A 21,921-nucleotide genomic window follows, 5' to 3' on the forward strand; every position below is an offset into this window, starting at 1 on the left:
ACGAGATTGTGGAATTCTCAAACTGGGTTTGAACAACCATCTTGTAGGGCAGGGGGAGACAGAAAAGAAAGCCAACCTGCTGTTCCTTCTCGCCTAGACTTTACTTCCTTCCTCCTTCCTCCCCAGGCTAAGTCCGCATAGGTTAGCAGGCTCAAGTGTTAACATCTTGGCTCCTATACTTAGAATGGTTTTGCTGGCCACAAACAATAAATATCAAGCGTCCCTTGTCCCTTCAACCAGCAGCCTTGCCAGATCATTTCGTTCTGCACACCACTGGAATGAATTCGCCGAAACTCCCAACGGATCTTACCCAGCTTCTGAACTCAGGAGAATCGGAACCATGAATTTCACCCACCCGTCCCACGCCAGCAGGAGCGCACCATTCCTGGCTCGGCTTCTTTATTTCCTCAAATCTATACAGCATAAAGTAGCTTTGAATGAAACCTCAAAGCGGTTTTTAAACCAGAATAATGCAGTGTCAGGTTACCAATGGCTCAGAATATCACCACCCCTGGCTGGCAGGATTTCTCCAGGGTTTCAGACAAAGACTACAGTCACAGCCCTTGCAAGAGATGTTGGGGACTGAACCAGGGACCTTCTGCATTCAAAGAAGGACCTTCATCCCTGACCTCTGGGCTATTCTTCAAGCTCAAGAACTGCCACTTGTATTTCCTTCTTTGAAAAGCTCCCTTACTCAGCAAAAGCTTTGAGACTACTGAAAACACGCAATGGGAAATATATTTTTTTTCCAGTGGTAAGGGCCACATTCCCTTCTGCACAACCTTTCAAGGGCCACATTCAAGGTGTTGGGTGGGACCAGAGGCGGACGTGGGTGGGACAACAAACCTAATTTTTACCCTTGCACAGCAAAGGCTGCAGACATTCACACATTGCCCTGTGTCCTCCACTTAGGCAAGAGCAAGAGGCACTATCAGAATGCACAGACACTTCCCAGCCAGGCAAAAACACTCAAGGAGGTTGCGAAGCTGGGTCAGTGGGATGTGTTTCAAGAAATTCAGAGGGCTAGACAGAGAAGCCCAGAGGGCCACACTTGCCCCGCCCCCAGGCCTGTCTTAAATCCTGGTAATCAAGGGGAGGGGGAAAGCCTTTACACTGGCTCTGACGTATTATTGTAAGCCGCCTTCTGTTTTGGAAAGGGAGTAGATGGTGTTGCAATAGTTTCTTCATCAAGAATGCCAGGGGAGGGGTCCCTTTGGGGCAAGATAAATTATGGAGGGGGGGTTAGAATAGGAGGAAGCTGGAACTCGCTTTGGAGCGCAACACAGAATGCCATTAGGAAGACTTATTGTACTACAGTTAATTTCAGACGAAATCAATGAGCGTTGCAGGCTTCCCTTCATCATTTTATGATTAGTTTAATCCACCCCATCTATATCAGCAGAGAATCTTTAAAAGGTCAGGCAGAAAACACAGGGAAAGAAAAGGTGGATAAAGGCATCCATCTCTACACGGGGGGAGAACAGGCGAGCTAACAATCTTTTAAGCCCAAACAAGTGGGTTTTTGGCCTGTTTCGGATTTCAATGCAAACCAGAAGTGGGATACGTTAATGCTCAAGATAATGTTTGATGCATGGCTACGTTCCACTTCTGGCTCAGTAACAAAAGGCAGCAACACAGTTGAAAATGTGACACGTTTTGTGAGATTCCTGGGAACCCCAGAATTCACTTTAAAATGGGCACCGCAAGCTTCTAGTCCTCCATAAGTTATACGACACAGTTGGACTATGGAATATGCTCCTCCCAAGAAGCAGTGATGGCTTTAAATTAGATGAAGGCTATCAATGGCTTCCAACAACAATGGCTCTGTTCTCTCTCTGCCGTCAGAGGAGGGAATGCTTCTGAATGCCAGTTCCTGGGAAACACAAGTGGCAGGGAGTGCTGTTGTGCTCAGATCCTGTTTGTGGGCTTCCCATGCGCCTCTGCTTGGCCATGGTGAGAACCGAATGCTGGACCAGATGTGGCACTGACCTGATCCAGCAGGCTTTTTTTTACGGATGAGGCCTTAAGCAGAATTATTGGGCTTATTGCCTTCCTGCCAGCTAACTGCATCAGGCTCGTTTCTTATAGACACTTGCTTCTTTTGCATTGTTTAGCCTGTTGAGAATAAGGAGGAGGATGGAGAACGACACAAAACTCCCAAGACCCCAACCAACCTCTGATTATCTTGTTTGTTGTGCAACGATGGCCAGAATGCAAGTCTGGTTCTATGGACGTCAGCAGGGTAGGGGGCAGTTTTGAACAGCAACAGTCCTCCAGTCTTGACTCCATATAAGGCAGCTTTCTATGCAAATCAGCTCTTTTTATTCAGTCCCACGAGGACTGGAAACTTACTTTTTTTAAAAAGGGGTGCTATAAGAAAAAACTGCTCCCTTTCCCTTTTTGGGTATCCAGGAGCCCATAGAGCATGGGTAGGCAAACTAAGGCCCGAGGGCCGGATCTGGCCCAATCGCCTTCTAAATCCGGCCCGCGTGTTTTTACATGTGTCCTTTTATTTAAAATGCACCTCTGGATTATTTGTGGGGCATAGGAATTCATTCATTTTTATTTTTATTTTCAAAATATAGTCTGGTCTGAGGGACAGTGGACCGGCCCACGGCTGAAAAAGTTTGCTGACCCCTGATCTACAAGGACCAGCAGCAGTTCTCCAGGGCTTTCAGGCGTGAGACATTCCCAGCCCCACCTGGGAATGGTGAGAGTTGAACCTGAGACCTCCCTCATGCAAAGCAGATGCTCTACTCACTGAGCTATGGCCCGCATATTTTAAGGAGGATTCAAATCCTCCCTTTGATAATGCAACTCGCTTGCAGTTTTGCATGCAGAAGGTCCCGGGTGCAACCCCCCCCCCCCGTGGCTTACAAACACATGCATATGCAGAAATACACACACACACACAAACACACACACACACACACACACAGATTCCAGAAAGGTTTCACCTAACCTAGCCTTAACAGACACCTAAGGGATGCGTGTATATATATTTATTTAAAACTGTATATCTCTCCTACCCTCCTCAACAACTCTTCTATTAAAAAACATAAAGGCAATTAAAAAGCCCCCTGCGATGCTTTTTCCATTTGCTTACACACACACCCTTTAAATTCTTATTACTGCAGCAATTACATTCGGAGCCGTTAAGGGGCAGAGAGGCCGCTGCTTTGTTCCCGCAGGGGAGGGAGCAGAGAAAATAAACCCAGCAAGCTCCCTCTCTCTCTCTTTCTCTCTCTCTTTGCCCTGTTTATCTGATTGATTCCCCAACATCTTCCTGGCACACAATCTATCAGTTTATCTCTCCCACTTCATCACAGTCACTCCTGGCAGCTAAGTACAAGATCCAAATCCAGCCTTACGCAGACGGGCGACACGTTAAAACCAGTGTTAACGGCGGCACCGCTCTGTAAACAGTTGCCCTCTGGGGCTCGGGGAGAAAATGGGCTGCTCCCTTTGCCCAGGCAATATCACGGGAGCAAAGAGTCTGGAGAGGAGCAAAACGAAGGCGATACTTATTAGATGCCTCGCTTCCTCTCCTACCAGTGCCAGCTGGTATGGCCAATCTTATTTTTGGAAAGGGAAAGGGAAAAAAGAAAGCGTATTTGCGTTCGCAGCAAATTGTTCCTTCCTGGCAAGTTTGCTTGGTGGATCTGTCACGTGAGCACAGGGGGCTGTGTAGACAACTGCCTTTGGGGCCAGGTAGGGGAAGAAACGAGTGGGCGCTGTCTGTAGGGTAGGGTGGGCACCGGTTAGGGACACGGGTGGCGCTGTGGGTTAAACCACAGGGCGGAGGACTTGCCGATCAGAAGGTCGGCAGTTCGAATCCCCGTGACAGAGTGGGCTCCTGTTGCTCGGTCCCTGCTCCTGCCCACCTAGCAGTTCGAAAGCACGTCAAAGTGCAAGCAGATAAATAGGTACCACTCCGGCGGGAAGGTAAATGGCGTTTCCGTACGCTGCTCTGGTTCACCAGAAGCAGCTTAGTCATGCTGGCCACATGACCTGGAAGCTCTATGCCAGCTCCCTTGGCCAATAAAGCGAGATGAGCGCCGCAACCCCAGAGTCGGCCACAACTGGACCTAATGGTCAGGGGTCCCTTTACCTTTAGGGGAAGAAAAGGGTACAAATTCTGCATGGGGTTTGGGGGTTAGAAAGCCACCCAAGTTAGATAAACTTAAGTCTGCAGTCCTACACAAACACCACACTTCCAATGGTGAAATCAATAGGTCTCTTTTCCAGAGCTGGGCTTCTTCTCTGAGCATCCACCACACTCTTTGTATCAGGTGCTCCTGGCACACTTTGGAGAAAGAAGCCCCGAGGCCAGTGCCTGGGGTTCCCCATCCATATTGCAGAGCAAACAAGAGAGGGGTCCCCATCTCTGACCTAGCTAGTTTCTGTGTTTGTGTGTGTGTGTACAGTGTGCTGTAGGGTTTAGTGTTGGAGCAGGACCTGGGAATTCAGGGTTCAAATCCCCACTCGGCCATGAAGTTCGCTGGGTGACCTTGGGCAGTCAATGCCTCTCAGTATAATCTACCTCACTGGGTTGCGTGGGGATTAAATGAAATGGCAGGGGGAACCACAGATGCCACCTTGAGCAACTTGGGACAGAAAAAGGTGGGATATAACTGCAATAAATGTGTGTGTGAGAGAGAGGGGGGGGGAGATTTAAAAAGCAACCTGAAGTTTGAGAATCAGAATTGTAGAGCTGGAAGGGACCACAAGGGTCATCTAGTTCAACCCTCTGCAATGCAGGAATCTTTTTGCCCAACATGGGATTCGAACCCATGACCCATGATTTAATAGTCTCATGCTCTACCGACTGAGCTATCCCTTCTCCAACCCACTGAAGTCATGTTAACAATGGATTTATTTATTTTTTCAAAGAAACTTAAGACACAGGCAAGGGAGGGACACTACCCAATGGAAAAAGTCTGGTTGGCTCTGCATGGGTGCCTCTACTATTACTATTGGTTTTTTTAAAAATAAAATATTTGATTAGTTTTTCTGCTATTTTGTCCTATGGCCTTGCAGCCAACACACAGAGACTGCACCAGAGCAGAGCCAAGGGTTCAGAGTAAGAGGATAAATGATAAACCAATTTACTGGAGGAAACAGCAAAATCTCTCTCTCTTTTTTTAATTCCAGCACAGGGCCTTTAATAAAGAAGAAGAAGAAGAAGGGAAGGTGGGGGGAGGAATGAGAAAGAAAAAGAACACCACTCTCCGTTCCTGAAGTTGTAATATTTCATTAGGCTCAGCAATCCCAGTTAGAATTTATTAGTCAAAACAGAAAAACTCTAGTCAGACCCCCACGTATTCCATTAGGAGTGACAGATGGAGTCTCCCAGTGTCTAATTATTAAGTAGGAAACGCAAGTAAATCACACTATCAGCACTAAGCCCCCGATGTGTGAAGATTGAGGCAGGGGGAAAGGAAATGGTGGTGGTTGAGGAACTGGGATAAAACTGTGGCTGGCGAGTTCTCTCAATCAAACTGGCACCAAACGACTTCCACTGATGCAAATCTCCTAATATGGCCCCCTTATAGCCTGGCTCGGAAGGCTAAAACTTGCCAAGGTCAGCGGCAGGAAGTCTTTCTCAGCCCAGGGACCACATTCCCTTCTGGGCAAGCTTCCAAGGGCCACGGTCCCAGTAGCGGGCAGAGCCAGGGGCCTAAAGAAAACAGAGTTCAAGCGACGCTAACGTTCCCTTTGCACCACGGGAGAGTTACTACACACGTCTCACACTTTTGCGATGTAGGGAAATGCACACAGGGGGCAAATGCCCCGGAAAGCATGCCAATATGTGTATGTCTGTAATGTGCTTTTTAAAAACGTACCAGAAAACGTGTCTAATGTGCACTGGAAAGCATGCACAGTCAGGGCAGACGGTGCACAAAAATGCCTATTTTAGCGGCAAGTCAGGTGGGTGCAATTTTTCATTTTGTTTTTTTAAGATAAAAAAGGGGGGAGGGTCCAATGATTGAGCATATATGAAATGGAACAGAATTGAAACAGGTGGACCTGCCCTTCCTAGCTATGCAAGTTCAGAGAAGTTCAGAGAATGCAGGTCTCTGAGTACAGAGTAGCTGGGGGAACTTGGGGGGAGGGCTTTCCAAAGGCACTTCGTTTGGTAATTTGGGCTGATTAGATAGGCCCTTGGTTTTTTCTAATGTTCTCATTCATCCTCCATCTCCCTCTTTCTCTTCGTCCATTTACAAGATGCAATGGCGGCCGCCACCAACAGGGTTGGTTAGGCGAATTCAGGGAGGATCAAGGCCCAGGGATACTAGCCAAGATGGCTTTGTTCTGCCTCCGCTGTTGGGAGGCGGTAATGCTACTGGATGCCGGCTGCTGGCGGAAACAAGTGGGGAGACTGCTCTTGCACCCAGAGCCGCCTTGCAGACTTCCCACGGGTATCTGGTTGTGATGAAAGGATGCTAGACTAGATGGGCCTTTGTCCTGAGATCCAGCAGAACGCTTCTAATGTTCTTATACAGAGTTCATTATTGCCGTTGTTGTTTAAATTTCTATACCGCCCTTCATCCAAGGATCACAGGGTGGGTTACATATTAAAAAAACCACACAAAAATGCATACCATAATAAGCAAAAAAAATACCCCCTTTTGTTTGTTGTTTAGTTGATTAGTTGTGTCTGACTCTTCGTGACCCCATGCGCCAGAGCACGCCAGGCACTCCTGTCTTCCCGCAGTTTGGTCAAATTCATGTTGGTCGCTTCTATAACACTGTCCAATGCCCCCCTACCACAGTTTAAAAGGCCATAGACTTAATTAGCCAAAGGTCTGGGAGATGAGGAATGCTTCTTTTACTACCTGGCACCTAAAGATATGTAACTAAGGCACCAGGCGAGGCTTCCTGGGGAGAGCATTCCGCAAGCAGGAAGCCACCACAGAAAAGGCCCTCTCTCGTGTTGCCAACCTCCAGACCTCTCGCGGAGGCGGCACATGAAGAAGGGCCTCCGATGAGGACTGCAGTGTGTTGGCTACACACTGGGAAAGTATCCTGCTGTTTTGGGGCAACAAGCTATCAGCAGCCAACAATGCACACTCAGAAAAGGCGAAAGTGCCCCTCTAAAGCTGGTTGCGGGCAAAAACAAACACTGAGAATTAGACCTTGCAAGTCCATGTCTAAAGCCACCTGTGGAGAGTCACAGAAAGCTATCAGTTCTGCTTTAGGTTACAAATTAGCATTACTAACCCTTACTCGACAGCACGCCTGTGTTCTACCTCCACAGTAACTGACTGGGAGCTGAGAACTGCAGGTGGACAGGGTGCTGCTGGGCTCAGGTTTTGCTTTTGTGCTTTCCATTACTATCCACGATGGCTACGTTCCTGCCAGGCCAGAGGCAATATGCTTCTGAATACCAGTTGCTGGAAACTGCAGGAGGGAAGAGGGCTGCTGTGCTCAAGCCCAGCGTTTGAGTTTCCCACAGGCATCTCACTGGCTACTGGGAGAACAGGATCCAATGGCCTGATCCAGCACAGCTCTTCTTAGCTTCTAAATGACAGCTTCACCATGAATATACCAACACCGATCCACAGCTGCTGAAGGTTAGGCATTAATTACATCTACCACCAGCTCAGCAATGACCCGCAAAAAAATTAAATATAAAGAATGCCGCTGTGGAAAACTGTGTAACTGTGAAAAGCAACAGAAAAAATATGACGTGTCCTCTTCTTAGTAACCCATTAAGAGAAGCCCCCAAACCAAGCTTTAAAAACGTGCTATTAACCACCTACTCAGCCATTCCAGAGACACATGCCTATGATAAGATTATTGTATTGCCATTAACCTATGGAATGGTTGCAGGCAGCTCCTATTTCCGGGGGGGACGGGACACACACCCTCTAAATGCATCTAATGAGAGCCACAAGATCAACTGTCCATATTAATCGCTCACCAGTTTAATTAAGGTAAACCAACTTGTCAGGATGGAAGGAGGAGGAGGAGGAAAAAAGCCCACTTCCTCTTTCCATTTTTCACCATTATTGACTTGTAATAGTTTGCCAGATTTTGTAATTACTTGTCTGCATGGCATTATCAGAAATCTTGCGTGTGTGTGTGTGTGTGCGCGCGCGCACCACAAAAACACTGAATTTGCTTTGTTTAAATTCCGTTTTGTACACGACACGTGCCTGCAAAATCAGAGCTGGAAGTGCTCAAGTAGTTAAAAGATGCAGAAATTAAGGACCTAAGAAGAGGCCGTCTAGTTCTGCAATCCTGTTCTCAGGCCAACCAGACACCCCAGGTGAGCATAAGCACAAGAGCATTCTCCTTGCTTGTGATGCCTGGGATTCAGGAGCACACTGCCACGGAGAAAAGTGGAGAAATAAAATAATGTTCACCCTCTCTCCTAACATTAGAACTTGTGGACATACAATGAAGCTGAATGCTGGAAGATTCAGGACAGAAAGGAGAAAGTCCCTTCATCACACAGAGCGCATAGTTGAACTACAGAACTCGCTGCCACAAGAGGCAGCAACGATCAGCAAGCTGAATGTCTTTAAAATACGATTATAGACAAATTCTTGGAGGAGAGGACTATCAATGGCTACCAGCTCTTCCTTTGCAGCTGGAGGCAGGATACTTGTAGGTACCAATTTATGGGAATTGCAAGCGGGGAGAGTGCTGTCGTTACACTCAGGTCCTGCTTTCGAACTTCTCATTTGGACATCTGGTTGGCTACTGTGAGAACAGGATGCTGGACTTAGATGGGCCACTGGCCTGATCCAAATGGGCTCTCTTCATTTCCTTGTGAGCCTAAAATCTGACTGTGATGGCGCCAGGGGTGCTTCCCTGATGAGAGCACTCTGCAATCAGAGAGCCGCAACTGAAAAAAGCCCCTTTTTTGTCTCTCCATCCTTCCATTCAGAAGAGGAAGCATGCAGAGAAGGGGCTCAGATGATGCTCATCTAGTCCATATAGGATCATGTGGGGAGTAGCAGGCCCAGGCATTCAGCACCTAGTCTTGGGTCAACTTTGATCGACCTAGGAGACCACCTCTCCCGGTATGCCCCACGGAGGACCTTAAGACCCATAAATAGCAACACCCTAGAGGTCCCGGGCCCTAAATAAGTTAGATTAGCCTCAACCAGAGCCAGGGCCTTTTCAACACTGGCTCCGGCCTGGTGGAACGCTCTGCCTCATGAGACCAGGGCCCTGCAGGATCTGATTTATTTCCGCAGGGCCTGTAAGACAGAGTTGTTCCGCCTGGCCTTTGGCTTGGAATCAACTTGATTCCCTTCCCCATCTTTCTTTTTTCCTTTCTCCTCCTGTGATGGAACTCCTATTTTGGGACTTCCCTGGTTTTTTCTGGCCCAGGTAGGACCAGTCTGGATAGTTAGCCTTGGTGAAGACTTGACGTTTTCATCCCCAAAAAAGTTTTTGATTTGAGTTTCCACGGAAATGTGGCCGCATTTTAATGTTTTGTTTTAATCTTGTTTTTTAAGTTGTATTTTGATCAATTGTTTTTATATTTGGTGTTAGCCGCCCTGAGCCCAGTCTTGGCTGGGGAGGGTGGGGTATAAATAAAAATTATTATTATTATTATTATTATGCTCTTCCCTCCAACCCCTCGCTCCCCAGAAGCAGCTTCCCAGCTCTGGCTCACAGCCCTAACAAATAAAAAAGGAAGGTCCTTTATGAAGCCGCTTTTAAGTGTGAGGCTGGCAGAAAACACATGCATCCGCTCCCCCAGTTGCCTTTCAGGCTTGTCGAAAATGGCTCCAGGTCCAATTTCTTTGCCAAATCCCACTGAACAGGAGGAAAATGAGCCAGGTCAGTGGAACAGGTACGGCTACACAGAGCCTGTCAAGGTGGCCTAGCATTCCCACAATTACTTGGGACACAATGAAGTGGTAATCTTTTAACAGATCATCTCCCCCAAGAAGCATATTGGGGATTGGAAAGGAGGGAGAGAAGCTGGTGGGGGGTGGGGGTGGGGGGTGTGAAGCAAAAAGAAGCAGAAGAAGAAGAAGAAAAGAAAAACGAAGGTGTATTTCTCAGCTGAGCAGATGTCTTGAGCGTGATGTACGAGGCACGGATAAGCTGTCGCAGCCCGCTGCCAAATCCAGGGAAGTGATTGAAGCCCCCACGCATCCCAAGGACCGTATTTAGAGACAGTAGGGTAGCCAGGAGTCAGGACCAGCCCCTGCTGAGCTGCCAGATGTTGGCAGCACCTGGAAAACGTCCTCCTCTTCCCCCCCCCCGCCTCTCCCTCTTGCTCTCTGTTCAAGCAGGTGCAGCCTAACAGCAGCAAGTCTGAGCGACGAACGTGTGATATGTAAGTCATCCCCAAAGGCAGTTCCTCCCTCCTTTTGTACAGAGTCACCCACCATTTGCACACGCATCGTTTGCACACCCACCATTCATGTGCTCTGGTGGAAGTCGAGGCTCCTTTCTCCGCGCCCACTGCCCTCCCCTCGCACTTCGGGAAATGGCCAACCACACACAAAGCAGATCCTGGCAACTCCATTTGCTTTAAAGTCAGGTGCTCCCATTCCCTTCCAAGACCTCTATTCGTTTTAATTTAGATTAACCCTGGCACCCTGATTAACTGAGGAGGGGGCAGAGTACCCCTGCCAAATACTCCCAATTTCTTGTCTCACCCCAGCGCTGTTCCAGAGGGCCCTTAAATCGCCCGTAGTACTTTCATAGCTGAAAAGCCCTATTGCGGAAAGAGAATTCTGCCTGCCCTTCTCTGTCTCCATCCTACTATGTTCATCTCTCTCTTTCTTTTACTCCTTCCTCTCTCTGTGTGCACATATGCTACATGATTTATAAACCACCCACCATTTGAAAACCATCCTGGCAGTCTACCAAAAAAAAGGAAGGAGACACAAAAATACAAATTTACAACAGTAGGAACAGATTAAGTCCATCTGTAAGCCAACGGGAACAATATCCAACAAAGCTACCCCTGAAAAAGCCTGGCTCATTATCACCATTATTATTATTATTATTATTATTATTATTATTATTATTATTATTATTATTATCAGGCCTTAAGGAGATGCCTTTCAAAAAAAGAAAAAAAGGACTGTTGATATTATCCTATATGGCTACAAGCTGTGAAATTGACAACTTTGTTGCTGGGGCTGCAGTGTGTGTGTGCCATTTATAGCATGTAAAGCTGGGGTGGGGACACTCAAGCACAGAAACTTTGCCCAGGCCACGCTGCTCGCTGGCCCCGCTTTCTTCACCCTAAAGGTAAAGGGACCCCTGACCATTAGGTCCAGTCGCAGACGACTCTGGGGTTGCGGCGCTCATCTCACTTTATTGGCCGAGGGAGCCGGTGTACAGCTTCCGGGTCATGTGGCCAGCATGACTAAGCCACTTCTGGTGAACCAGAGCAGCGCATGGAAACGCCGTTTACTTTCACGTGCTTTCGAACTGCTAGGTGGGGGCAGGAGCAGGGATCAAGCAATGGGAGCTCACCCCGTCACGGGGATTCAAACCGCCGACCTTCTGATCGGCAAGTCCTAGGCTCTGTGGTTTAACCCACAGCGCCACCCGCGTCCCTTTTTCCGCCCTACTCTTGCGATAACACCACTTGCTTCCCTCAAGGGAGAGCAGTGTGTCTGGGCACACCCACTTTTGCCACCACGAGTATGTGCTCCACTGAAGGCTGCGCATGATGGAACACAGCTACAAAAGTCCCCCCCCCCCAATTCCTTTTACAAAGGAGCTCCCCGTGGAAAAAGGAACGGTGCTATCTCCCAGGGGGTGGTGGGCCCGAGATAGCTGTTCATTTACAAGCATGAAAAGCAGAGCACATATGGGCAAAGACACACGGGGGCAGGTGCTTGCAACTTTTTCTGCTCGGCTTAAAAGTTTCCGCCCACTGCCACAAGGCCCCCACCTGATGGTAGAAGTCGTCGTCGTCAAAGATCTCCTCGTCCAGGTCTTTGAGGTGCGTGTTGGATGTTGTTGGCGGAAGGGCCTCCTAGGAAGGCAAGAGAAAGATCATGAAGACTCTCTGGGCTTGAACCCGGGCTCAAGAGGCTGCTTTCTCAGTGGGCCCTGTGACCACAGAGCTGCTGAGAAGCCACGACGACATACCCCAACTTGGCTTTATAAAATAAACTCAAAGAGGCTTAATAATGTGGGTTTAGGAACCTGCAGTCCCTTCCAGGTGTTGCTGGACTACAACTCCCATCATCTCCAACCGCTGGCTGGGGCTGATGGGAGTTGGGAGTGTTCTCAACAAAATCTGGAGGGCCACGGGATCCCCATCTCTGGTTCAGGGGACCAGGACCTAGCTGCCCCCAAGCCTGTTCTGTCCCCCCCACTCCTTGGAGCCATTGCCTCACCAATTTCCCAGTGGGGGTTCCCCAGTGGCAGGCTATGACAGGGTCCCCCCAACAGAAATATAAGAAACTGTGGAAATACCCATCGTCACTTTGGTGCTTAAAATCCCCGAACCGCAGCTTACTCATTTATTAAATTTATTCCCCATCCAAAAGAGGAACCCAAAGGAGCTCAGGGAATATAGCCCATGGCAAGTCAAGGATCTTTTGCTAGCTTCGCTTGCAAACCTTAACAATCTTTTCACTCCGCTGTGTTACAAAATTCCTTCTCGACCTGCCTTCTTCCAACGATCTTCTCAAAACCAAAAAGGTGCCTTGCTCTCAAACTGCAGCAGCCAATCTGTTTCCTTCCTCACTCCCCCCCCCCCACCACAGCCCACCCACCCAAATCTCCAGCTTACCGCCTGTCCTGGCAAAGTCGCTGGCAAGGGCTCAGGGGCTGGCTGCAGCTTCCCCAGTACCCTGTAGGCTGACCGCTTGGTCCTCGTCCGCCGGAGCAACCTCTCTCGGTCCATCAAAATGTGATCGATCTGGGTCAGGATGGAACGCTCAAAGGCACCGAAACCCTGGAGGGACATTAACCAAGGTCAGACAAATGCAGGGAAAGCCATCTTCCGTTCCCCTGCCCCAATCTTTCTGTGCCAGTGGATAAGCTGGAAAGTATTTCCTACGTGAGTGAGGCTTTAACTCATGATTTCAGTTATCCATCTCCAATAGATGGCTGGACCAGAGAGTATTTTCAGTTCCCTCCAATTAGTTAACCCTCCTTCCTAAATTGTCAGCCAAGGATTTTCCCAGAGACATCTGAAGGAGCATCTCCACCCCCATCGTTCAGCCCAGGCACTGAGGTCCAGCTCCAAGGAGGGCCTTCTGGTGGTTCCCTCCCTGCAAGAAGTGAGGTTACAGGGAACCAGCCATAGGGCCTTCTCGGTAGTGGTGCCCACCCTGTGGAACGCCCTCCCGTCAGATGTCAAGGAAATAAACAACTATCTGACTTTTAGAAGACATCTGAAGGCAGCCCTGTTTAGGAAAGTTTTTAATGTTTGATGTTTTATCGTGTTTTTTATATTCTGTTGGGAGTCGCCCAGAGTGGTTGGGGAGGCCCGGCCAGATGGGCAGGGTAAGAGCGGTAAACTCGTAATCTGGTGAACCGGGTTCGATTCCTCCACATGCAGCTGCTGGGTGACCTTGGGCTAGTCACACCTCTCCGCAGTCTCTCAGCCTCACTCACCTCACAGAGTGTTTGTTGTGGGGGAGGAGGGGAAAGGAGATTGTTAGCCGCTTTGAGACTCCTTAGGGTAGTGATAAAGCAGGATATCAAATCCAAACTCCTCCTCCTCTTCCTCCTCTTCTTCTTCTTCTTACTATTACTAGTTTCAACTTCTTGATGCAGGTGCTATTATGTATGTATGTATGTAAGTATGCATTGAATTTGTATACCGCCTTTCACCTATAGCACTCAGGGCAGTTCACAATGCATTTTTACACGCACGCTCCTGTTTATGTAGCTTTTTCTTTCCCTTTTAGGTTTTCAAAGTGGGGATCTACACAAGATGCAGCTTTCCCTGACAATGGGATCTTAGCACTGCAAGGCAGCCACAAGCCACACGTGGCCTATGACCTGCGCCCACCCCCCAAAAGAGAGGAGCGACTCTTGCCTTCCCCAGCTTCCCAGAAGCCAGCTTGGTCCTATCATGCCACTTCTGCAGCGTGCTGTTCCGATAGGACCGGAAGTCGGCAAACCGTTTGGCTGCGAACTCTGGGTAATCGTCCATTCCCAGCTTCCGCTTGCGTGGCCTCTTCCTCTCCTTGTCTTCCCTCTCAGCTTGGTCATCGTCGTCATCGCCGCTTGGGATCTCTTCGTTGCTTTTTTTAAAAAAAAGCAAGATCAAGAACATGTAAATCAATGCATTTATTTATTTAGCAATATACCACTATATGATTTTTTTGGGGGGGACAGGGATGGGGGACAACCTCTAAGTGGCTTACAACAAATATAAAACATTGAAATTATCGGTTTAAAAATGGGTTAAAAAACAAGTATTTAAGCATATCCAGAAGGTGATGAAAAGCAACATTGGCTTAAGAGGGATAATACACATATGACATCTACACATCTGGATAGGCTTGCCTAAAAAGAAATGTTTTAAGCAGGCACCGGAAATGGCAAAGACGCTTGCCTAATGTCAACAGGCAGGGAGTGTTCATGCTGCCACAGCAAAAGTTGAATTCTCACCAGTGTGGAATGATTTCTATGTGGGACCCATAGCCGTGCAAGTTCTGCAAACCCAAAGAGCTGAAGCGGCACATATGGGGTAAAGCAATTCTGCAAGGAAACTGGTCCCAACCTGTTAAGGGCTCTATATATACCTATATTAGCACTCTGAACTTGGTCCGGAGCAACGCAGCGCCCTTGTTCCGAAATCTTCCCCAGATGAGAGCAGCCCACTCACAAGTGCTCTCAGAGCACCCCCCCCCCCAACCTCATCTTTCCTTATGGCAGTTCTGGGTAAGTCCCTAACTGCTGGGTTCTCCCCCCCCCCCCCCGGGGCTTACTTGGCAAATCTCCTTTCCCCCCTCCTTCAACATCTACTCCCATAAAGGAGGAAAAGTTACAGCATTTGGAATGCGCTCTTGAACTGAGATCATAATGCCTCTTGCATGCCTGGGTGCAGAGACGCATAGGGGCAGGATGCAAAAAAACTAATTATTACTTTATTTATTAAATTTGCATGCAGTCGGGGGTCATCTGAAGATCACAAGGCCGTTCACAACATAAACATACAAAATGAGAAGACAAAACACATAATAAAAACCTCTTTAACTTTTCCAGGGGTGGAGCGTCGCTTATTGTACAGCTGTCGGTTCCAGAACCAATCGCTTCACCCACTTCTTTTTGCCCTCCGACTGACATGGAACTTGGGAACAAAGGAAGCTGGTCTATAACAAGGCAGGCCACTGGTCCATCTACCTCAGTACTGTCTACACTGGCCGGCAGCAACTCCCAAGGTTTAAGACAGGGGTCTTTCCCAGCCCTAACCGGAGAGGCCGGGGATCGAACCAGCAGATTCTCTACCCACTAAGCTATGGGCCTTTTCCCTTTCCAGCCAGAGGGGAAAGCTTCCCCAGGCTCATCCCTGAGGTCGACAGAATTGCCATTGTTTTTGCATTTACCTGTCCTCCTTCCCTTGCTCTCCATCTACCAGATGTCTCGTGCCTGAGTACTGGTGCAAAAGCTCATCCTGAAGATCCACCAGGGTCCTCAGCAAAGCCTTGAGGGCTTTGTGATCTGCGGAACAAAATGGAAATGGCATTTAATGTTTCCCAAAGAGTCACTACCAGAAAAGCTTCAAAGACAGGAGATTTGGAGGGTGTGTGTGTGGAGAGAGAGAATAATCGAGGACCTTGCAGGCAGCAGGTGGGGCAGCAGTTTTGACACGTCCACACCCCCCCCCATGTGACTTCTCTGATGGCAGCAGGAAGGCCATGCTATTTGCCACTGCACTTTTAAGTTCTTCGTCCGGGAAGAAAACGAACGAACAAACAATGGGAATAAATTTGCACATCTTTGCACTCTGGCCGCAAAGAGTTTCCTGCAGAATCCAGAACGGTGAAAGTGGTGAAGAATTAAGACATGCAAAGGGTGCTAGCAAAGTCGCTTGAACAACGCAGAGGGAGCCCAGAGAGGAAAGAAATCTCGGTTAATGCTTCACGGAGCAAAACTAAACAAGAGCAGTGCACCGTTCGAGGAGAAATAAACAGAGAGCTTTTGCCTTTCAGGGGCCTGCCTTTTTGAGAGAAGAGTTAGGTGCAACTAAACCTGCCTCAACTAGACACCCAAGCAGAGCATGTGTTACCTCCACAAAGATCATGCCACTCCGGCTAGTTGCTAAGCAACACCTCTGCCCCTCCCACCCGCCTTGGGAGAACAGAATTAACTCTTAAGTTGCAAACGAAATGATCCCTTCTGTTGAACTCCCAACAAAGGGAAGGTAAGAAAGAGTCCCAGGAAAGGGGTGCGGAACTGAAGGACCTTCACCTTCTGCTGAACTACAACTCCCATTATTCCTGGCCACTGGAGGATGATGGGAACTGGAGTTCGACTACACCTGCGAGGGCCACCGGTTCCCCACCACTGATCTTAGGGGGAGGGAGTGGGAATGTAGGAAGCTCAGACTACCAGCCCATCTAGTCCAGGGTTTCTCAAACTTGCGCCTCCAGCTGTTTTTTGGACTACAACTCACATCATGCCTAGCTAGCAGGACCAGTGGTCAGAGATTATGGGAATTGTAGTCCAACAACAGCTGGAGACTCAACCTTCGGAAACACTGATCTAGTTCAATACTGCCTACTCTGACCAGCAGCAGCTCTCCAGGGCTTCAGGGAAAGGCAGGTGTATCCTATCACCTCCTGCAGGAGCCTTATAAGCCAGAGATGCCAGGGACTTAGCTTGGAGCCCTATGCATGCAAAGGGGGCAGTCGGCCACTAAGGTACAGCTCCTCTCAACCTGCCTTAATTCAGGGTTGAGGAACCTCAGGCTTTGGAGGGTGGAACCAACCTGGCCCTGAAGGCTCCTCAATTCGGCCCTGGGGATCCTGCTAAGGTCGCATCCCTCGCTGGCCTGGCTTCAAACCCTCCTCTGGTGATTTTACCTGGCTGGGAAAAGCACCCTTGAACTGAGATAGACTACCTCTTGCTTGGCTAGATGGAGATTGTTGCGTGTCTGGCCATTATCATTATTTTATATCCCATTGTTCTTCTTTCCAAAGGAGCCCAGGGCGGTAAAAGCATAACTAAAACTAGATCACTAGAAACCCTATAAAAGCTGCTTAAATGGATGAACAAAGTCTTGTAACAGATGATTTCAGGGTTGCCGGAAACATGGCTCTCTCAGCCATCCAATGGCTGGGTGAACCAGAATGCCTTTTGAATTCCACTGAAAAGTCAATAATGAGAGAGAGAGGTGCGTGTTGCAAGGGAGGGCATTCCACAAGCAGGTGGAACCCCCACCAAGAAGGCTCTACTGCGGGTCAGCGCCAACCATGTAATACATGGTGGTGGTTGACACCAACAAAGTCACACCTGCCAATCACAGAGTCTTGATGACTGATGTGGCCCTCAGAACATTGCCCATGACAGAATGCACACCTTGGGGGGGGGAGGGCTCCCCGTGCCTGCCTTAAGGGTCAAGTAGGGACACATATCCCCTAACATTACATAAATATTTGTGTGCAGGGGTGGAAATAGGCTGGCTGTTTGGTATTTCTTAATGCTTAAAATCATGGGTAGGCCAACTAAGGCCCGGGGGCCGGATCTGGCCCAATCACCTTCTAAATCCGGCCCGCAGATGGTCCGGGAATCAGCCTGTTTTTACATGAGTAGGATGTGTCCTTTTATTTTAATCTCTGGGTTATTTGTGGGGCCTGCCTGGTGTTTTTACATGAGCAGAATGTGTGCTTTTATTTAAAATGCATCTCTGGATTATTTGTGGGGCATAGGAATTCATTATTTTTTTTTCTAAATATAGTCCGGCCCACCACAAGGTCTGAGGGACAGTGGACCGGCCCCCTGCTGAAAAAGTTTGCTGACCCCTGCTTAAAATCCACAAGGCTGCTTGTAAGCCCGTATTTTTGGACTGGGGAGAGGGAGGAAAGCACCTCTTTTCTCACCTACCCAGCCACCCCCCACCTTCAGCTTGCCATCTTGTTAAAAAATGGGGGCGGGCCTCCAAACCCATTTATAGCAAATGGGGGCTTACGCGGCGGCGAGGGAGGAAGCACAAAAGAAGCCATCGTATCACCCTGTGTGACAAGTGGCAGGCAGGCAAGAGAACAAAGCGAAGATAAGGTGGGGAATTATTTTCACCATCAAGCACATTACACATGTTTATTCCTGAATGGCGAGGAGCGCCGCAAGATATATGACGGCGGGGAGAGAGGAGAGGAGCGGCAGCCGCCCGGGGAGGGGGGTGGTGGAAAGGGGGTCACATCCGCTGCAGCTGACACTCAGCATATGCAAAAGAGACAGCAACAGAGGTTATTATATTTGGGTCTGGGAGACACTGCCTGAAAAGGCTCAGAGAGAAAGAGAGAGAGGGAACAGAGGTGCAAAAGAAATACAGGTTGAGGAGAAATTCACCATCCCATACAAACTGTTTGTTTGGATAAATTACTTTTTTTAAGCAAAACTGAAATAAATAACTGTGTGTGTCCCGTGCACCCTGCAAGGTGGGGTTTCCCTGTAAGAAAATGAATAAAAAAAGCATACCTTCACACACCCCAAAAAAGAAATAAACGAAGTCATAACTTTAATTCTGCTTACCTGGGAATAAGTTCTATTGAGGAGAGCTTACCTCTGGAGCAGGTATCCTACATTTAAAGCACATTTAGCCGCCCGCCCGCCCGCCCCCCGAATCCTGGCAATTGTGGTTCATTAAGGGTGATGGGAATTTTATCCCTGGCTCCCATGATTCTTTGAAGAGTAATGGTGGGCTTTAAATGTGTGTTGGGTGTGTTTTAAATGAGTGGATCTGTCCCTGGTGAGGCTTACGTTGTGACTGGGAAAATGCTCCCATGTAAAACTTTCTGACTTAACTCTTGAGTAAGCAAGCACAAGACCGTGCTATAAGCAACTGACAAAAGGGGGGGGGGTCAAATCATTTCGCCCCAGTTTAGCTTACTAAGAATAATAACAATAACACATTTAAATAGCTTTGAAGTCTCTATTTGGACACTTACTTGCTGTGGGCTGTGTCCAATGTTAGTACAACTCAGAAAAGACCCATTAAAATGTATGGACATGACTATACCTAGATGCACAGGGATGTATTAAACTAAGTTCTACTCAGTGCTGAGCCATTGGAATTAATGGACCTATGATAGACAAGTGCATTAACTTCAGTGGGTCTACTCTGAGCTTGACTAAGACTGGATACAATCTATGGGTAGTGGTCAACAAGAGTCCTACTCAGAGTAGACCCAATGAAGTTAAATCGACTTACCTCGGTTCATTTCAGCGGGTCAACCCTGAGAAAGACATAGCTGAATATAACTATAATTTTTAATCTGTAGTTTTGTTTTATAATGCATATTGTTTAACTGCTGACTATATTTCAAAGAGAGTGAGGCCAACTTGTTTTTAACTTTCTGACCTATAATCAGTAATTTTACTGTTAACTGCTATATATTTTGGAAAGTTGTTTGTGTGCTATGAATTTGGACACCTCTTAAAATATTATAACCAGATTGCGCATGATGGTTCCTGAGATCAAATAGCAGGCTTTCATCTATGTTTAGATATAGCTAGAAGCCATTCTGAACAAAGATGGCTGACGGAAGCATTCCAAACAATGCTGAGTTGAACCACAGATCTCAAAACTTCACTGATTTTCTGCTTCCCTTAATTCCTAAGCAATGCATCCATAACTATCAGGACCAGTGGACAGGGATGATGGGAATTGTAGTCCCAAAACATCTGGAGGGCCAGTGTTTGCCTATGCCTGATATACAAAACATATTACACGCATTCACACACATGGCAGCCCTCAAGATGCAACCCTCCGCATGCAACCCTAACCAACCCTGACAACAGGGATTTTGCTAAAGTTAAATGCTGGACTGGAAGGGCCTTTAGCCTGACACGGCAGGCTCTTATGTTCTTAACCCCTGGCATCTCCAAGCAGGGATGGGTATGTCAACGGTCTGAAATCCTCGAGAGCCACGGCCAATAGGGATACTGGCCTGGATGGACCAATGGTCTAACTCAATATAAGGCAGCTTCCTACGTGCCTATTTAATCCAACCCTTCTTCATTCAGAGCCAGGAAGACTTGAAGCTATTTTTTGGTGAAGATGGCAGAGCGCGACCTGTTTTGCACTCAAAAGGTCCCAGGTTCAATCCCTGCCATCTCCAGGTGGGGCTGAGTGTGTCTGAAACCCTGCAGAGCTGCTGCCAGTCAGTGCAGACAACACAGATGGACCAATGGCCAGAGGTTTCCTTCAGCCGCTGCTTGGTTGGTGATAATTCAACACCTTAGCAAAGGGAAGGGCCTGGATGTCGTTCTACTCCAGAGTCCCATCAGCCCCAGCCAGGATGGCCGGTGATGATGGGAGTTGTAGTCTAGAGAGCACCAACGGCTTCCCCCATCCACGCTTATGTGCTCAGCTGCTCGGTGTACACGCACACAGCTGCAAAATATTGCAGGCACAGAATTATTACAAATATACAGACCAACATGAATATATATTCTCTCCTCCTGAAACCCCCCACCCCGCCCCAACTCAAGACAAGTTATTATGGCGAAACCAAGAGTGTACGTCACTTTTCCCTGTCCAGTTTGGACGTTTAGGATTAAGAGGGACTACTCTCGTTCCTTTTCACAGACAGCTCTGAGACCGGAGTTAAACCGTAGGTCAAACGCAACGCTCGATACGTTGGCCCAAGAACAATACTTCTCATTCAAACCCATAAGCTAGGACCGCCCCCACCCCCGGTTCCCGCACCGTCTCCCCGCCTGCCCCCCCTCCCCAGCCTACCCCAGGCGCTAGACTAGTCATCCCCAGCAATTAATCCCCCAAGAAACACGTTTGATTAAATCTTTTCAAGCAAATCCTTTGCTTTGCTTTTGTTAGTTCACTTCTTGTCAACATCTATTAAAATATGCCTTTAATTCTCCCACAATCTTAAAAAACACTGATTCCACTGTCTTCAACTTTAATCAACTGTATGGCTGGCATTTTTCATTTCATAATAATGCACTGGTTGGAATTCAAGAGGCAAGCTCAACATCAATCATTCCGCAAGAATTTTTCCACTGCAATAAATATGCAAATGAGCAAAAGCCAGTCAGTCGTATTTCAGGCCCGACTTGCTAGTGTTTTAAAAAAAGGGGGGGGGGGAGAGACACAAATTTATTAATTGCCGTTGGCCAGCGGAATCCTATTACTTTGGGCATTGATTACAAAGCTGTGTGAGTGATTATCGTGCAACTCGCGGGCTATCCAGGCATGAGGAAAAATTATTAAAGCAAGGGAGAGATTATCAACTCAGAATAACAATAAGCTTTAACATTTTAAGGCCTCTAACTTTGGCAACAAAGAAGTTACGCCACCGCTCCGTTGCGTCACCATCCCCTAAAGTTGGGCAGTGGCCTGTAGGAGAGTCAGCGTTGTCCTCCCAGCCGCCATTATCCGCCAGATTTAGCGCAGAAAGGTTGGCATTTGAAGCATGGCCGTTCACAGAGGAAGCGGGGGACGGACGGACGGGGACGTGTGTGTGTGTGTATAGCGTTCCTCCTTCCCTCCCCCTCCGGATGAACCATAATCCCCATATTCCATTTAAAAACAAGATTTAAGTTTCTAGTATATTTATAGAACCTATAGCGATTCAAGAGGCAAAGTGTAGCAGGCATGATTATTCTAACTTTCTGTGAGAAATTAGCATGCTCTCAACCTTTGCACCCACTCCAACAACCCAAAAAAAATCCTGCAAACATCTTTTGGGGTGCGGGTTATCAGGCGAAGGCTGTAGCTGAAGCACCTGCTCTGCATGCAGGTCCCAGTTTCAATCTTCAGGCAGGGCCGGCAGA

General features: G+C 48.0%; 1 protein-coding gene across 2 annotated transcripts in view; it reads right to left on the reverse strand.

Moving 5' to 3' along the window:
* AATF (apoptosis antagonizing transcription factor) overlaps positions 1 to 21,921 on the reverse strand; it is a 63,440-nt gene that overhangs the window by 21,073 nt on the left and 20,446 nt on the right. For both annotated transcript variants that reach the window (XR_014520081.1, XM_083479898.1), the window contains exons 5-8: positions 15,510 to 15,624; positions 13,994 to 14,201; positions 12,737 to 12,901; positions 11,888 to 11,971 (exon numbers count right to left, since the gene is read on the reverse strand). Coding sequence is in view for 1 of the 2 variants with exons in the window: in XM_083479898.1 (XP_083336024.1) it covers positions 11,888 to 11,971; positions 12,737 to 12,901; positions 13,994 to 14,201; positions 15,510 to 15,624 (572 nt within the window). In the remaining variant the exon portion in view is untranslated. The remainder of the gene's footprint in view (positions 1 to 11,887; positions 11,972 to 12,736; positions 12,902 to 13,993; positions 14,202 to 15,509; positions 15,625 to 21,921) is intronic.

The sequence above is a fragment of the Podarcis liolepis genome (genome assembly GCF_965112155.1).
Source record: "Podarcis liolepis genome assembly, chromosome: 16".
Classification (NCBI taxonomy): Eukaryota; Metazoa; Chordata; class Lepidosauria; order Squamata; family Lacertidae; genus Podarcis; species Podarcis liolepis.